Source organism: Eptatretus burgeri, chromosome 16 (genome assembly GCF_056783735.1).
Source record: "Eptatretus burgeri isolate ZD-2024b chromosome 16, Ebu_testis_v1, whole genome shotgun sequence".
NCBI classification, from domain to species: Eukaryota; Metazoa; Chordata; class Myxini; order Myxiniformes; family Myxinidae; genus Eptatretus; species Eptatretus burgeri.
Window position 1 is genome coordinate 54147180 of NC_140976.1, and position 19367 is coordinate 54166546.

The 19367-nt window shown below is 44.0% G+C and overlaps 1 protein-coding gene across 4 annotated transcripts in view; it reads left to right on the forward strand.

Annotated features, from left to right (window-relative positions):
- LOC147011083 (delta-sarcoglycan-like) overlaps positions 1-19245 on the forward strand; it is a 335437-nt gene extending 316192 nt beyond the window's left edge. For all 4 annotated transcript variants that reach the window (XM_085858759.1, XM_085858760.1, XM_085858758.1 and 1 more), the window contains 2 exons: positions 3675-3798; positions 15137-19245. In XM_085858759.1, the coding sequence (XP_085714885.1) occupies positions 3675-3798; positions 15137-15304 (292 nt within the window). In that variant the 3' untranslated portion in view covers positions 15305-19245. The remainder of the gene's footprint in view (positions 1-3674; positions 3799-15136) is intronic.
- The last annotated feature ends 122 nt before the right edge of the window (positions 19246-19367 follow it).

The window sequence follows — 19367 nt, forward strand, 5'->3', positions numbered from 1 at the left end:
CTCATTTTTACAGGCTCCCCTCAGACCATGATCCTCCCAGAAATACCGCACCTGCACGATCCAGGCTCCTCCCCTCACTCTATCTGGACAATTCTGCTCCTTGGAGCATCCATAGCTCCACCCTTGATCATATGTAGCTCCCCCCTCTCTCTCTCTCTCTTGCCTGGCAGAGCCCCAAGGCCACCTGGTGGGACATTACTAAAGGGTTACACATACAATTCCTCACCTTAATCCCTAATTAATTATTACTATGCACCATCCCCTGTATGGTGCACATTAAAACAAGACAATCCTTAAGCTGACATATCCTAACTTATTGCATCGAGATAGGCTACCTACTTGGACAAGGACCATGTTACTCTTTACACTTCTACATATTCTAAGGTAATGTCTAACCCCCCCCCCTTCCCACAAACATAACAATATATATATGTTCAAGTAATTATGTCATTATTGAAACAGCAAATAACTGGATTTTATCTCCCACAACCACAGTGCAGCATGGATCTTGGCAGCTCATGCTTGGACAGTTTCATCTTCCAAAGCTGATGCAATGAAAGAAATCAGATTAGTTCGATGAGTCCTTCTTAAAAATGGGTACAGCAAAGAGATGATTGTTGCTGATGATTCCCCAATAAGTGGTGAAACCGGTCCGGCAGCTGAGGTGGTGTGTAGCATTGGGATTCTCATGTGTGTACTATTTGTGAACGTCTTTACAGCTGTTGAGGAACTCTGGGAAGGGTTTAAAACATCAAAGGGCTTACCTTGGATAGCCTTTCAAGGTTGCTTTATGCAGCTTGTTCAGCCAGAAGAGCATGGGAGGGGTTGCAATATATACTCCACCGATCAAAAGTTTTAGAGGAGGAGAGGAGATTGGGACCACACTATGTGAAGAGGGTTGGTGCTGCTTTAGCAGTCTCCTTGGCTATTGGGTACAATCCTGGACGAATCGCCACTCCGACACAGCACACCAGCACGCTGGCACTCATTTTGCCGACCTCAGAAGGATGACAGGCTGAGTTAACCACACCTGGTATTAATTTAACAGCTGAGCGAGATTTAAACTCAGGACCCTCGGACCCAAAGCCCACCACCCGAACCATTAAGCCAACACCAGGCATACAAAGGTTTTAGAACACCCCCATTTTTCCAGTTTTTACTGAAATTTAAGCAGTTTAATGTTTCAATGTACTCTGAAATTAAAGCAGAGAACAAATAAACAATTGCAGATAAAAAAAGAAATCATGGAATCGTTTTGTTGAACAAAATTTAATCTAAATCTTTGACTCATCAAAGTCGCCACCTTTTGCAGATATAACAGCTGAACCTACTCGTGGCAATCTTTCTATAATGGAAATCAAATATTGTTTGGAAAGTTCTTCCCAACACTGTTGCAGAAGTTCCCACGAATGTGTTGCACTTGTAGGTTGCTTTGCTTTCACCCTTCTGTCCAGTTCACCCCAAACCAGCTCGATGGGGTTTAAGTCTGGAGACTGTGCTGGCCATTCCATGATTTGAAGCCTACCGTCTTGTTCTTTTCTTCTAAGGTAGTTCTGACATAGCCTGGAGGTATGTTTTGGGTCGTTATCTTGCTGGAGGATGAACCCCTGACAAACTAGGTGTAGACCAGAGGGTATTGCATGGCGCTGAAAAAATGCTGTGGTAGCCCTTTTGGTTCAGGGTGCCAGTCACTATGTGCAAGTCGCCGACTCTGGATCCAGCAAAAGAGACCCAGATCATCACACTTCCTCCTTCATGTTTGACAGTTGGTGTCATACACTGAGGAACCATCCTTTCGCATACTCGACGGTGTACAAAAACCCTGTGTGATGAACCGAATATTTCAAATTAAGATTCATCGCTCCATAAGACCTTCCTCCATTTCCATTTTTCAATAGTCCACTGGTGGTGCTTCATGGCCCAGGCAAGCCTCTTTTTCTTATTTTGCCATATTAGCAATGGCTTTCTTTCTGCCACTCGACCTGTCAAACATGCAGCTCGAAGTCTTCTCTTCACAGTTGAAACTGAGACTTCCTTACTTTGACCAGTGTTAAGTTGTGCTTGAAGCTGCTGTCCTGTGAGCCACCGATCACGCAAGCTGTTGAATCTCAGAAACTTGTCTTCTGATTGTGTTGTGGCTTTGGGTCTGCCAGACCTCTTCCTGTCAGAGTTTCCTCCAGTTTCCAAGTGCCTTTTGATGGTGTAGGAAACTACTCACTGACACCTTGGCTGCTTTGCAATTTCTCTAAAGGAAAGACCAACACTTTTATATGAGACTAGATGACCCGTGAACCTGTTGGGTTTCCATTGTGACAGTGGTTGATAAAACAAACAAACAAGATAGCTCCAGCGAACTATACCGCTGAGGTTGTTTGCATTGATCAAATTCTCCCGGAGAGTACTTGATGAATCGGGAATTAATTTTTTTAAATAATTTTTTCGTTGCCCGATTGGAACGAAACTTGATACTGCACACCGCAGGAGAATGGTGAATAAGGTGGCCTGAAAATCTTTGCACTATCATGTACCGTTTTGGCTGTATTTCGGGAACATACGTACATACATACAAGATGAGTTTTAGTAATATATAGATAGATAATGGTCTGTCTGTCTTCCTTTGTTAATTGTCTTTTTCTCACCATTATGAAAGCAATATACTACTTCCTGCAGTGCAATATTGTCCAAATAATGCTTCAGAGGGTGTCGCAACAGTCTGTTCCAACACTGCTTTTATACAGACAGAGGGTTTGTAACTAATCAACAAAAGTTGAGACACCTGTCGGAATTGCTTGCATCAACTTTCAAGGCTTAATTTACTTCCATTGCTGCAGAACAGCTGCAGTTGTTAACCCATTACTTGTTCCCTCAAAAGGGCCTTTTTTAACAACTCTGAAATTCACATTATTTTTCAGTTTTTGGTAACCTAAACTTTTTTATTTAACCTCTGGCAGTTTACCGCTTAGCTTTCTACCATTTCAGGTTATTCACTGGACTTGAACTGCTTAAATTTCAATAAGAACTGAAAAATGTGGGTGTTCTAAAACATATATATATATATATATATATATATATATATATATATATATATATATATATATATATATATATATATATATATATATATATATCTACTTCTTCTTTCGGCTGCTCCCGTTCGGGGTCGCCACAGCGGATCATCCGTATGATCCGCATAGTGATTTGGTACATGTTTTACGCCGGATGCCCTTCCTGACGCAACCCTGGTCGCCTCTTACGACACAGGGTTTTTTATATATATATATATATATATATATATATATATATATATATATATATATATATATATATATATATATATATATATATTTGACATCAGTTTCAATAATTCTGATGAGATTGTTCCAATAGTTGGCATTGGATCCCAGTTGAAACGCCATTATTTTCAAGAAATGAAACGTCCTTCAGAGTTTTAAAAGGTGCATGACTGATAATTTGATCAAATGTTGAATCGTAATCGATTGTCGTTACGGCTGTAAAGCACCCAAATCCAGAAATCATTGTCGGGACGTTAATGACGTTGAAAAAAGGTTCAATATCGTGGTAATGAATTCACATCTGGTAATTGCAGTGTTTAAACTCATTCCAAATTTTTTTTTTTTCATGAAATCATTGCTGTTACAATTTTTGTCTGGCAGGCTCGAGTCTCCAACACGCTCGTTACTCATGGACGCCCCACGTGGCATCGCTATCGAGGCCGATGCTGGAGACGTGTCAGTGTCCTGTCGTCTCGGACTTTTGCTGGAGGCTCGCGAAGGAGCGGTGAGTGCGATTTCCAACAGCCGACCCTCTCCCCTTCTGCCAAAGATGAGAGCTCTGCAGCACTTGTTAGACTGTACCATGACATTGAGCACAGTAACTTAGCCGACAGGTTAGGTGAAATGCAGCACACTCACCTGTGACCAGCCTAGTCTGGGTTTCATTTTCAACCTGAAGGCAACCGCTGGTGCTTTGCAGGTATGGTGTTACATCACTGAGAACAACCATCCTTCACATGGCAACATCGAGCTGTCTGTCTCATCTGCGTGCATTCGCTTACAGTGTGGATTTATGGTACCAAGAGTTGGCCAATATTTGCCGGTACCCTGGCCAACTTTCAAATTTCCACTTCGATCGATGAGGGCACCATCAGCGGTACAGCTGCACACGCCAGAAACGATTCTGACAACAGCCAGATGAAGATTATCATTATCAGCATCATTTAGTATGCAGCACAGAGCTGATGGGTTGCATTATTGCTTGGGACTTGGTTGTGCCGCTGATGCAGTGCTTCCTGTAGGTTGGAGCAGGAATTTGTCATTTGTTCAGAGTGCCAGCAATAGCTTGCCCACTCTTCACGAAGGACACCGTGGGATATTTATTGTCCACCAACTAATGCTGTAACATCCATCCGATGGACGGCGCATGCATTGATGCATCGCCCTGCCTGTGAATGACCAGAATGTCAGTTTACAGCTCAGTCTCAATTCAAACCCAGGCTGGAGAGCTCAGAGGTGAGTGCGCATACCTCTGGGCCACCCTTTCAGCACAGCCAGATGAGGTGATACGCAAGAATGATACAGAGTAACCATGCGCAAAAACAGCTCGAAATTGACCCAGATTTCCATCCCGACCAAACGCAGAGCACCACATCATGTACTGCACTCTCCCATGAATCAACGTGATAACAATGCAGTAACGTGCTATTCATCATAGGACATTGTTGCACCGCGGTGGTTTTCAACTGCAGGCTCTCAGCGTCGTGCGCTGAAATAATTCCCATTGCAGAGAAAGGGTTGGCCTGCTCGGCCATCCCATCCAAGCACTCAACTCGTGATTTCGGGATCCAAGGTTTTACATCCAATTTGCTGTGCTCGTTTGTCCATTGCCTAGCAATGTCCTTGTAATTCATGGAAGAGTGCACTATTGTCACCTGATGTCCTTGTACTGCATGTGGCGTTCATGAAAAGCCCCTCCATGAAAGTTAGTCGCTATTTTTCATGGTATTTTCAAATTAATGAAAAGGAGTGGTGGGGGCTGAAGTTGGTGGGGGGGGGGGAGTTCAATTTGATAACACTCCTATTGTTGGAAAGAGCAATAGGACAGCCATAGGCAATTGTGAAGAGAAGATTGCTTTCCACCAAAACGTATTTCCTCAAAAACAAAAGGGCTTTGGCCTTCCGATAATGATAACATCCTATCATGAACCTATTAATAATATTGCAATACTTTTTTGGCCATAAATTGAGGAAACCGATTGATCCATGAAACACGCTTCAGTTTTGGCCTTCCTTCTGTCTTTAAGCGACACTGCGTCACTCACGGGACACTTTGTCTCATCACACTCGGGCCTTCACTGAGAGATTCCTGGTTATTGTGGCAGCACCTTAAACAACAGACAGCATCATGCGGTATACCTGCACTCGATGTTATCCGATGTTGAAAGAGTGCACGTGCTTGCTACGAAGCAACTCGTAACCTGCTGGTGCTCACACATTGCCTCACCTCTCTCACCTTGATGCCGTCTTCTCACCTGGATTATTCCTTCGGCCAGGACAGTGTCCGCATGGTTAACTGTGTCATATTTAATTATGGTGCCAATACGGATGGCTGCTCCCTTTCAGGGCACTTCGTTCTGACATCATTGAGTTTATACTTTTTTGGGTGACTTCTGTGTCATCAAAATTGGTGGTTCACTTGTTATCCTGGTTAACAGGAGTATTTGGGCCTGATGATGTTTTCAGTCCCTCACCATTGTGGCTCAATCGGGACAACCTCAACAGCGTTCCTAAAAATGGTGTTGCCTCCAGAAATATTCTTCTTGAAAATGAAAATGTCATTTCGTTAATTGGTGAGGGCATGCCTGGACGAGTTTTTTTTTAATTTTTATTTTGGTAATTGGTAAGGGGTTAAAATGGGCAGGTGAAATATTGTTGTGGGCCGGGTATCGGCGACGAGCAGGACTGCTAGGTGGAGCAGTAGAGTCGGCTCCACCGAACACCCGGAATCTAGATCATCACCATTGGATAACTCCGAGGGTACGGGTCCCTTACAGGACCGTGAATCGTCAATAAATCAACCACGTGGTACAGGGTTATTTGCCAAACTTCAAAATACCTAGAGACCCACGTGGCGAACTACCGAGTATTCACACCCTCGACGGGGCTCGAACGGGACGAGTCGTTTCCGTGCTCGACCCGTGCCTAACCCGAGCGGATGGTTACCGAGGTCCCGTTGGTCCAAATTTACTTCTACAGCAGCAACGGCCTTTTTAATTCCCCAACACACACCGTGTTAAACCAATGAAGAAAACATAGAAACGAGCTGATACATTCAACAAATGGATATTTATTTACAATAGGTGGGGAAGGAACACATAAAGGGCAGAGTTATCTGACAAGAAATGCAGTATGTACAAGGCAAAAAGCACTTAACAGTTCCTACTTAAAGATGGGCCCACAGACAGACGCACACACACAGAAATGGACCCCAATGGTCTTTATTGAAGGCCTCCAGCTTGAGGACAGGTGAGCTTGAGACCAGAGCCTGCGCTTGGACCTGTCCACCTCGTGTGGTCTTTGACGATCTGGCTCGGCGGGACTCGAACCCGTAGCAACGATGCCATTCCAAGCACCAGGGACGGAGGAAAAGCATCGGATGCCAAGTGGATGAGACGAGACGACCCGAGCACTGCCAAGCCGACCAGACCAGACGAGTCGAACTCCGGCACCTCAAACCTGATCGCCCAACCCTAACGCTGTTTCCAAGACCCTGGCGTTCCTTATATTGTATTTCTCCTGCGGGCTGCGGTATCGTGGGAAGGATCGCCATCTGAGACGTCTCGCCTCCCATTGGTCGCGGGGAACATTCCATCTCTCTGGGGCGGAGTCGGAGCTCTGGTGGCCGAGGAAACTCCGCCCAGGTACGTGCTGACACGCACATGTTTAATGGTGCCGATGGATGATGGTGGGACGAGAAACAAAGGAGGATATTGTTGTTGTAGTAATTGATGTAACAAAAGGTCGAAATATAAAATAATTCACAGCGCATGTACAATTATTCACCCATTAAACAAAGGGGAAGGAACCCTGACTAGAAGCACAGACTTATCGATATAACTGTTCTATAGGAACCCTGGCTGTTGTGTGCGATGGGTTCCAGATTCGTAACAATACAAGGTAAGATAGGAAAGAGATATGATTTTCCTAACTCTTACCTTGTATTTTGAAGTTTGAAGTGAGAGTCCTGTCGGCTCAATGTTGATGCATAATTAAGTTAACCAGCCCCGGAAAACAAAGTTCACATTTTCAACTTTGACATCCGTCCATGCTGATCGTGGCCTGCCACCGCAAGGGCAGTCATGCATATCGGCATGTTTAACTCCTGTGGACGTTATCCACTTGGCTCATCGACCAACGATGCTGCGGTCGAGACCATCGTCCCCACATGCCTGCTGTAGTCGCTTTTGGATGTTTCCAATGGTCTCCTCCTCGCACACCAATAATTCAATAACAGCACATTGCTTCTGATGGACATCCATGGGGCAGCCATGTTTCATGACAACTACAGCAATGCTACATGTGGGAAGACAATGTAATTATCATATAATGAGGTGGGAAGGATATACTTATACACTGTACAAGTACAATGCTGTAGAATAAATATAGTGTTGTAAAAAGATTGAGGGGCTAGACTTTTGGAATGACCTGCGTGTAAACGTCTATCATTGTGTTGATACATTTGAGACACATTTGAGACACATTTGAGAAAAATATATTAATATACAGTGTATATGTATATGTATATATATATATGTATATATGTATATATATATATATATATATATATATATATATATATATATATATATATATATATATATATATATATATATGTACATTATATACTGTTGGACCCTGCTGCTCGCTATCCGTGGACCCCACGGATCTGTGGGTCATAAAGTGTGGCCTGCTTCAACATTCGCAGTTGTTTTTAAAATTGAATTATCACTATTATTATTATTATTATTTTTACAATTCAGGATTGGTCTCCTCTCCACCTGGGAAACTGGAAATCAGCCAACGTCACAGCATTACATAAAAAGGTTAAAAAATGGATCCCCTTCACTGCAGCCCAATTAGCTTATTTCAGCAGCAAGGTCATGGAATCAATCGTCACAGTTAACATTTTAAAAATTCCTTTTCTCCAACAGCCTCATCTCAGATCATCAATTCAGATTCAGACCTGGTCACCCTATCCTGGACATGCAGCTTCTACTCTCCCGACAATGGTGGAGGCCATCAATATCAGACATGAGATCAGGGCTGTCTCTCTGGGCAGAGCTTGGATTTTTGATAGTCTGGTGTCCTGCCCTGCTCTCCAAGCTGTCTGTCTTTGGAATCCAAGGCCAACTCCACTCTTGGATTACTGACTTTCTCCCCTCTCATTGACAACGTGTGGCTCTCAACGGAATCCTTTCATATTCTCTTCCTGTCAAGGCTGAAGTACCCCAAGGCGTGTCCTAGGCCCCATATTATTCCTAATTTTCATCAATGATCTCACCTACTCTCTGGAAAATCCTCTTTATCTCTTTGCTGATGACTCCACTCTTTGTTGTGACATCTCTCATCCTGCTAACAGACAGGCAGCAACCTCGTCCCTATCCTCAGACCTTCACAAAATCATAAACTAGTCAAACACAATGTTGCTTATGTATCCATATTGTCCACCTTTTGCGTTCTCCATTACCCCTCATAGTTATCTCCATCCCTTGTTTGTCCGTCTCCGACTACTTTCTCCCTCCACCCTGCTGTTGGTTTTTCTCTTTTCTTCCTGCTGTTCCCTTTGTTATGTTGTGGTCTGATTTGTTCTATCACTCTTCCACGAGCCGAGACCATGTTGAAAATTTAAAAATAAATTAATAAATAAAACAATGCCCTGACATCCGTGGACCCCAACATTCACGGCATTTCCCAGGAACGTATCCCCTGTGAATAGCGGGGTCTAACAGTGTGTTTATGCACACACACACACACACACACACACACACACACACACACACACACACACACACACACACACACATTACACATACACATTACACATTACACATTACACATTACACATTACACATTACACATTACACATACACATTACACATACACATTACACATTACACATTACACATTACACATTACACATTACACATTACACATACACATACACATACACATACACATACACATACACATACACATACACATACACATACACATACACATACACATACACATACACATACACATACACATACACATACACATACACATACACATACACAGCCACATACACATACACATACACATACACATACACATACACATACACATACACATACACATACACATACACATACACATACACATACACATACACATACACATACACATACACATACACATACACATACACATACACATACACATACACATACACATACACATACACACACGTTAGCGTACGTCGCCGGGTCACGAGTGTTGCCTTTTTCGGACCCGCTTCCCAATCTTTGACCATGAAGACGAGGGGCCATGGATAACTCCGTGACCCGAAAGGTTTCGAAGCAACCATGGACACTGTCTCGGGTGACTAAATCTGGCAGGGTCCCCGCATCAAACTCTCACGCTACTTTCCCGGTGACCTAATTACCTTAGATAGAGACTATGCTCTTGGCCTCCCACATTTGTCTAATTACGTAAGACCAAGAGAAAGCGTAGGTGGGCTGCCGACTAGACTAGCACAGAGAATCAATGGAGTGTAACCTCCCGACTATTTATTACACGATATATCTAACCAATTAAGGAAAGAGACAATCGAGCAGGTTTGGAAACAACAAATCTTATATGAGCAGGTACGTTTTATACAGATGCAAGTATTTACAGAAATGCAGGGGTAGGAGGGGGGGGTTAGGGGGTGGAGGGGGGAGCATGTTTTAGGCAGAGCCTCCGTTGATCCGCTATGGCTGGGATGCTGGAACGGCGTAGAATTACGACCATTACAATGCTGGAATTGTGATTATCTGGCCGAAATACTGGTGAGGTAACGTGGTTTGCGAAGGTGTATTTCACAATGAAGCATGAGAACGAGGGTTCGAGTCCGGGTGTCGCAACATTAGGGTTTGGAAATGAGGTTCGAATACCGAGTTGGAAAATGGATGTTTTGAAATGAGAAAGAGAACAATGGGGACGGTTCTACCTACAATCACAACGCATCTCCCTTAATTCCCTTCATACTAGAGGATGGGTAACCTAACTACACAATCACTGGAAATATCTAAACTCCAGGGTTTTTTTATGCGTTGGACATAACTCACTGGGGCTTTTCCATAACTGCAGCAATATTGAAAAGTCTCTTCTGGCTAAACAGTTGCATCGGCTCCACATATTAGGCATGAGGTTAGTGCCACAGCCCCACACTTCTCCGTCGGTGCACTGCAGCCAATACCGGCAGAGAATTTAATTCTCAATTTGATCGACCCGTCCACCCCGGAGAAGGGCCTTTTAAATTTTTTTATTGTTCCTGACTACTCCCAAAACTGTTTTGTGAATGTGTGGCAGGCATTTCCTGTTGGTCAGGTTGGATGCAGCAATAGCTGGTGTGGCACATACTTCCTGGTACTCACTACAGTGATGAGGTCTGATCTGATATATATGATTGGTTCGGAGCCTTTTGGGTGCAACCATTATTAATAGATGTCATGCTCATGCTCAAGCTCAACTCAGGCTGCATGAAGAGTCGACCGACTGCAATGCATTGATTGGTTTAACAGGAAGACCAGGCAAGACAGGCTGATTTGTCCTCTCCTGAGGGTCATGAACGAGCCAGTTGGGTTCCGACGAGCTCAGTCTCCAGACGCTTCGAGATCAAATCGTTAACACTGCTGCCTTCAGCTGGATTTAAACCCACACCTGGGTTACCAGTCCAGCCAGTGTCCTTGCCACTTGGGCACTAATAGCTAAGTCACAAATATAGTGGGCCTCCTTTCTTTCACCCCTCACCACAGTAAACATTATACAACGATTTAGCATTTAACCACAATATCAGCCAAAAGGCAAACGCATTTCAAAATTAAATGTAACATGGCATCTTGAGCGTCCACGAGGGAATACGAGCGTACTGCGGGTGGTAAACACGATATGTAATGTGTGACAAGAAATCAACGCATCGTAGCATCACAAACCACACTGACTTTCAACACTAAAGATGTCGTGCCTGTTCTTCCTCTTCCATCCTTACAGAATGTGTCGGCCAGGTTCACTCTGTGGCTTTTGGTTACGGACAGCAGATCGCCCGCTTGCTAAACACATTCATTGCGAAGGGAAAGAAGAACCCTCCTCTGCTTTTGTGCCTCTTGTGTCGTGAATGTGAAGTGGATCGATGGTGGAAGTTCCTACGGTTTGGTGAAATGCACTTCATCCCTATAGATGCTGCAATACGCAGGTATCGTCGAAGCATTCCATGCTGTCAGTGCAGTTGCGGTCTGCGGCATGTTTAAACCACGTGGTTTTGACCACTTCATTGCATTTTGAGACACGGCGATGTTATGCGGATAATCGAGCATCGTGGAACAATGACGTCCAGAACGCAGCTGCATCACTATGGAAATGGCATTTCCATGGCAACAGCCAAGTCTTGCAATGAACTCTTCTCACTGAGAATTTGAAGATCCCAGGTGATGATCCGGATGGTCAATGTATCAGGCAGTATATAAGCTTAAATAATTCTTCAGATCTCTTTATTTGCCACCCTGCTTTCTCATTGATCCATGGTTTATCAAGCATTCCAGGATGGTGGTAGGAGAGGGAAGGGGAACGAGATGGTTGTTTGAAGTGAATGGGTGAGTGGGGTCCATTTCTGCCATATTTTGCATACTTGATAAATAGATGATCTCTAATTAATTTACACATCCATAAAACAATTGGATATCGTCTGCAAATTTTTTTTTTTTTTACAAATGAACGTTGTTCAGACCTCATCCCTCACCCCCTTTCCCCTGTAGATCTGCCCCTGCGATCACACACACACACACACACACACACACACACACACACACACACACACACACACACACACACACACACACACACACACACACACACACACACACACACACACACACACACACACACACAGTGACTGCAGACCAACAAATCCTTTCCACTGAAGGAAGTTTCACACACCATGGTTTACTGGAGAATACCCTCGAGTCAGTGAAAGCTGGAAGCATCATATCACAATGATTGATGTACCTCGGTACTGCATTTGAATCATCAAGAGACACCCCCAGCAACACAGTGTGCTTGTGGCACCCTCTGCTGTTTACTTTGAATGCCAGATCAATTCGTTCTGTAGTTGTGGGTCCAAGTGGTGGAATTTGTTTTATTTGCTGACAATGCATGATGCGATCTCGGTTTGGGCAGGAATGAATTTGGCGTGCTGGTGATAACTCGGCCTGCTCTTCGTTGAAAGACACCTCGGCATCTTTAACGTATGCCAGCGAAGGGGTCACCCTGCTTAATTTCCGTCCCTCGCCGCACTTTGTGAGTCACCACCACCACCCTGCCTGCGAATAACCAATCCGAGTTTATATAGTCTCGTCGACAATCGAACCCAGGATAGACACCTCGAAGGTAAGTGTGCTTCATCTGCACCATCTTCTTGGGACAACAAGTTGGGGCCTCATCGATGGTGGGGGCATAGCAACACTTCAAGGATGCTAATCAAATATAAGCCGTTTAATCATACATTGACTGTGCTTTTATGGCAACTTTGAAGGTCAAAGAAAGGTCAGTTAGAAAGCATGCTCTGCAGCCTGGACAATTAAAGGCAAACGTCAGCTGACAACCACTAATAAATTGCTTATTGATTAAGGAGTGACAATTGGTTGGGAATGATGGCAAGCAATTTGGCCTGTTGTTAAAAGTCACCTTAATGAATAAACAAACTTCCTCATCTTCCAATCTGCTTTACAATTATATAATTGGGGATTTTGTCGCCATTTTTGAACTGCAGGATGAATGTCCTCTTTTCAAGATGATGTCTCTTACACCCACCCATCCCTCGCTCCTCTCTCACATCTCCACTTTGTTACATGGACACAGTCAGGGATCCGTCAGAGTCAGAGTCAGAGTCAGGGATTTATGGTGTTTGTTTATTTATCATTGCTGAAACAAATTTCCGTCCTCTTCAGGTTTATATATTTTTTTTTTGCAAATAGTATGCTGTTGCAGCATGCAGGCTCACCTTACCTGGAGATTGGTCAGGGAGGCCACTGCATTGAAGGATGAGTTGGCTGCTCGAACACACTCCGCCACGTCCCGGGATGTCGCCGAGATACTTTTGCTCGCCCATGATTGGCAAATAGATGCAAGTAGATATCGCATCGCTTAAATAAGCAGATTGGATTATATGATGTCATGTGACCACTGCGTTTGTGTAAATTATATATTGGGGATTTTGTCTTTTCTTTTAAATCAGTCAGTGGACCAGGACTTCGTAGCCATGAGGGATTGTTATTGCAGGAGGGGAGTGGGAAGATGAGGCATGGAGTGAGTGGCCAGGGTACTGGCTCGGTGACAGTAGGATCTCTAACGACCGAACAAAATTTATGCAAATGGCATTCATTTAATATCCCCTTCAACGGATATTATACTCCAGGAGACAACATTGTCTACTTTCTAATAGTAATGTGTTCACTTACAAGGAACTGTGTTTTTACCGACAGTCCGATCACAGTCACACTTCTGCCGAGGCAAGCTCGGTTTCCAGAATCCACACGCTTCCTCTGCTGCGTTCCGCTGGATTTGAACACGAAATCTGGGATACCATTTCACTATCCTCACCTGCAGACCACAATCATGTTGCTCTACTATCCTCGTTCAATAAGATTTGTTTCCACATTGGAAGATACTGCATCAATTACTTTTCCTTTTGAGATTGATCTGTTGGTGACTCTTCTCATTTTGTGTGACTTGTCATCGCTCATCATTTTGACAGCACCTGGAATTGGAAGTTGTACTGCAGTCCTTTTTTTAAAATTATTTTATTATTTGTAAATACCGTCAGTGAATATGGGCTCGGGCTGAAGTCCAATTCGTTTTTGTTTGAATACAATTATCATTCATTCATGTACTTTGCCTTATACAGAGCGTCAGTTCTGCCAAAGCAGTTTCTTTGGCGAGGGGTAACAATCCTGGACAGGTCGCCACTCCAACGCAGGATACCTGAATGAGGGTTCAGGGTGCTGGCAATAACTCACCCACTCTTTGCGAAGCACACCGTAGGATCTTTAACGTCCACCAACTAATACCGGCGGACGGGACGCCCGGTTTAACCTCCATCCGAGGGACGGCAAACGCATTGATGAATCACCCTCCCTGTGAAACACCGAGATGACAGTTTATAGCCGGGTCGACATTCGAACCCAAACTGAACAGCTCAGAGGTGAGTGTGCGTACCCCGAGGCTATCTTGCGAGGCCAACGCAATTTTACTTTACAATAAATTAGAAACCTATTTTGCAGTTCAGTATTTGACTCCCATTAGGACCGATCAATAATGAACTCCGAGGAAAAAAGAAAGATAAGGGTTGCACAGCTCTCCACAATTAGGGCGTTCAACCTCATTGTGAAGCAATTTTTCAGTAACCCCACAGTTGCGACCACAGAACCTCGCTGTCAGCGCCTCTCACCATATTCTAACGCAAAACTGGGATGAGTAATGCTGCAAACTTGCACTTTCGCCAGGGCAGCAGAAAACAATGCCAAACAAATGAACTTACAGTGGCATGCATACGTTACATATCCTAAAGTGTAAGTTGTATATGATAAATACTCAACAGGGCTGTATAAGTGTTCTGTGCTATTTGTCCCCACCCCCAACCCCAAGCCGTCTGCAGCCCCCTTTCTAGAATCAAAAACGAATCTTCACCCATTTCTATTATTATTATTGGTATTATTTGTCAAAGCAAAGCTATTTCAGAAACCAAGAACATCGTCGGTATTTTAACCAATCTTTCATGCCATTCAACTAATGCACCTATTATTCCCTTCCACTCACCTTAGATCACGCTGGATGCAGAGAACGTACGAATGCCATCTCTACCACGAGGAGCGCGAGACAAACCCGGCCCCACACAAGGACTAATGGAGGTCTGTGTGTGCCCCAGCGGCCGGCTGTACCTGGCCGAGGCTGGCCAAGGTTGTCTGGCCTTCTCCAGTGCCTGCGAGTGAAGATTACCATAATTGGGAGAGCCTGTGGCATGGGATTGTCGGATCTGGAACTCACCTTGCCTCCTTGCTTACCTTGTCAGGTTATTTTGGCAATGTTTGTCTGTCTTTGTCCTGCCTGTTTTTACCTCTGTTCCCATTTTCCTTTCAAAATGGTGGTAAAGATGGTGGCGAGCCAAAACGAGAGGCTTTCACATGCTCTAGGGAAAGTTGCTACAACCCTTCCTTGGCTTATGCTAAAGCAAGGAAAAGGCTGGAAGTTAGCTTTGGCTCCTGAGCTACTTTTGCCTCCCGATAACTTCTGAATGAGACAGGCAGTTCGAGTACAAGCGTTTGAGGCCCCCTCTGGGCTTAGGTGCAGCCTTTGGTTATGGAAATCCAATGAACCAGACGACTCACTTGCCTTTCTTCTTGCAGAAGATATTGACTTCTGGAGAGAAAGGCCTTTCCATTGGTGATCTGAAATTATGGGCTCCACAATAATCTCACAAAGAAAATGTGTGGAAATGGTGCTATTCTTTTCCCCTCTCAATTCTCTCTCCAAATGCCCTCCCTACATGACATTGCAAGGGAGAAAAGGTTTTCATGGACGGAGAGGCGATGTTGGGAGGATGGGGCGGTAAAGCAGTAAGAAGCTGCAGTGGGAGCTCCTGAGTAGAGATGGATGACAGATTTGTCCGGCCCACTCTGACCTGCAAGATCCCCTGAAGCATTTTATTTTATTTTGAGGAAAAAGAAAAAGGTAAAAGAAAAAATATATACTAATGGAGGTGCTCTGGACACTTTTTATGAAATGGTGTGGCAAGTGCACAAAGGGTTTCCTCTGGAGCTTGGAAAGGACGTTGACAATGAGTTAATTATAACTGAGAACAGCGAAAGGAAAAGGCACCTTTTCGAGTGAAATCTTGCGGCGTGTCCAGAAGATAATGGATGTGTAGAAATGGCCAAATTGATTTTTTTTTTTCATAGAGGGTGTGTGTGAGAGAGAGAGAGAGAGACAGATATATAGATATATATAGATATATAGATATATATATATATATATATATATATATATATATATATATATTTTTTTTTTATGAGGTGTGTTCAAAAAGTATCCAACCTTAATTTTTCGTGCGTAAACAAATGAAGCTCGGGAGGCGTGGTTTGGTGCACGTATGTTGGCGATCCTAATCCGTATGCGTGAATATTTTCCCGCCTGCAGAAGCTGTCAGTCGCCGACAGACCACTGATGAGTGAGGGAGTGTAAGTGAGCGCCGTCCGATTTTCGTTTTTGACAAAATGACGGATCACTGTGGTCTCATCGCCAGTGATCACTGTGTTGAAGAAGTTGGGATCACTATTCACAGTCTCCAGCATGTCCTGTGCGATCTCCAAACGGAGTTGCTTCTGCTCGATCGTCAGCAGCTTTGGCACGAACTTCGCTGTGATTCTCCTTAAGCCCAAATCCTCAGTCACAATGGAATGAACGGATCCAATGCTGATGCCCGCCTCGTCTGCAAGTTCTCTGATCGTGATTCGACGATCCTGCATCAGCAGGGTTCTCACTTGGTCAATGACGATCTCATTTCGGGATGTTGAGGGCCTACCAGAACGTGCTTCACTGTCCACTGATGTGCGACCATCTTTGAAGCGGTTGTACCACTTTTATCTGTGTGGTGCCCATTGCTTCGTTCCCGAAGGCCTGTTGAATCTTGCGGATCGTTTCCACTTGGGAATCGCCAAGCTTTTACACAAAATTTGATGCAGTAGCGTTGTTCAAGTTTTTCCGTCATTTTGTCAAAAACGAAAATCCGACGGCGCTCACTTACACTTACTCACTCATCGGCGGTCTGTCGGCGACTGACAGCTTCTGCAGGCGGGAAAATATTCACGCATACGGATTAGGATCGCCTACATACGTGCACCAAACCACGCCTCCCTAGCTTCATTTGTTTACGCACGAAAAATTAAGGTTGGATACTTTTTTTAACACACCTTGTGTGTGTGTGTGTATATGTATATATATGTATATATATATATATATATATATATATATAGACACACACACAGACAGAGAGAGACACAGACAGACAGACAGAGAGAGAGAGACAGAAAGATGGATATGGGAGGGGGGGGGGAAATCGAGATTTTGGTGTTGGAGGACATCAGTGGCTGGTGTTATTTTCTCTTTTATCGTGGCCATTTTGATAACTCTGCCATCACACTTCATTTTCCATAAACCTGATCTCATATATGTTGTGGTTGATATCGGTTTCTGTTATTATCAATAACCAGCTCTGTTCCAGTCCAGAGCCACCAAACTGGATTTGTTCTATCCCCTTGCCTGTTCTGTCTTCTGTTTCTCATTGCAAGGTTTTCTAAGCAGGCCGAAGCACAACTCGCCACCCAAGGAAAGTCAGTCGGCACAATTCTACATCATTTTTTTTTATCCATTTCTGTGTCTCTTATGCCCAGGCGGAACGCTGTAACTCTGGCCTCCCACTCTTTCTTTCTCCTATATATTACTTCACTTGCTCCCCCTCCCCCACTCACTACCCACCCATCCCTCCTCCCACACTCACTCCTCTCCTTCACTTTCTCTATTTTCTCCCTCATCTTTACAAATCCACATCATGATTTTACACTCCCCCCCCCTCTTCGGTTGTGGTTTGTAGTACAGTACTGCCTTGTGGTTATACACTATATTACCAAAAGTATTCGGCAAGCACATCCTCCATCGAAATGAACCCTCTCGACCTTTACGTGCATATTTTTCCCCATAGCTTGTCAAAAGGATGTCTTCTATTGGTGCCATTTCAGACAATGCCGGACCAACGGCTTCGATGTGGTCCCATCGTGAGGGCCTTCACGTCTACCAGCATTACAACGCACTGTGCCGTATTGCCGTTTGTGTTCGGAAACGGTTTGAGAACAACATGGAAATTTTTCCTGTGGTCACCACAGGGCCTCGAGTTAGACCAAATTGAACAGAATACCCTTTGGGTTGTATTTCATTGGTGCCTGACGTTCAGAATGGACAGATCACCCGTCCTCCATTTATTTGAAGGAGGAGGAACGGGGCAGCATTTATCCTGGTATTTAAGAAACATTTATGAGCTTTCGTGACATTCACACCCCCGGTAGAATGTTGTGAATGAATAACCCAGTATACTTCCTTACCGTCCCAACGCTTTTGGTAATATTGTGTGAATATATGAATATATGCATAACTCTCGTTTACCACCGCGCCCCCCCCCTCCTCAAAACCCCGTTATTTTTCCTTCCCATTGTTGAACATTTTGCATCACGTGTTCATTCATGACTAAGATAAGAAAGCCAAGACCTTTGTCAGAAACGGGGATGAAATATTTGGGGTTTGAGATTATCCAGTATGGCTTTTTGCTTTTCTTGTTTTTTTTTGATTTTATAGAATGTGCAAACTATGTATGACTTCATTAACCGCCAAGCCGACACGTCGGAAGCGGTAAACTCGGCACTACGTACGAAGCGGTTATCACAGGTGAGGCTGTTACCACTATGCTCACCTGCCAAGACTTTCTTCTTTCTTTGTTTTCCTAACTCTACCCTTCCCTCCTTCGCTCTTCCTCTCGTGATCCTTTTTCCCCTGTACGTACGTGTTGCAGGAAAAGGCACCCCGGGTGATGTCCCAAAATTTGTTTTTAAAAGGAAGAATCTAAACTATGCAAAGTTCCCATTTTTGCTGCGAGAACGCCAAAAATGAAACGACAAGCCGTCGGTTTTGTACTCTTATCATAACGTGGGGAAGGGTTTATAGTAAAAAAAAAACAAAAACAAAAAAAACCACAAAAACAAACAATTGAGTAAACAAACAAAAACCAATCTGGGAAAGACGAGAAGGAAGAGATTCTTGGCTTGGTGCTTTTCTGATGAGGTTGTTTTGATGAATCTGTATGAGAAATAAATGAAGTGAAAAGCCATTGGTTTACCTGGATGGTTGTTACGTACGGCTCGTCACCAACACCCGTGAACATCCGATCTGGTGCTACGTGGAGCGTTCGGAAGGTTCTCAGCCCATAGCCCAAGGAACGCCATTTTTGTT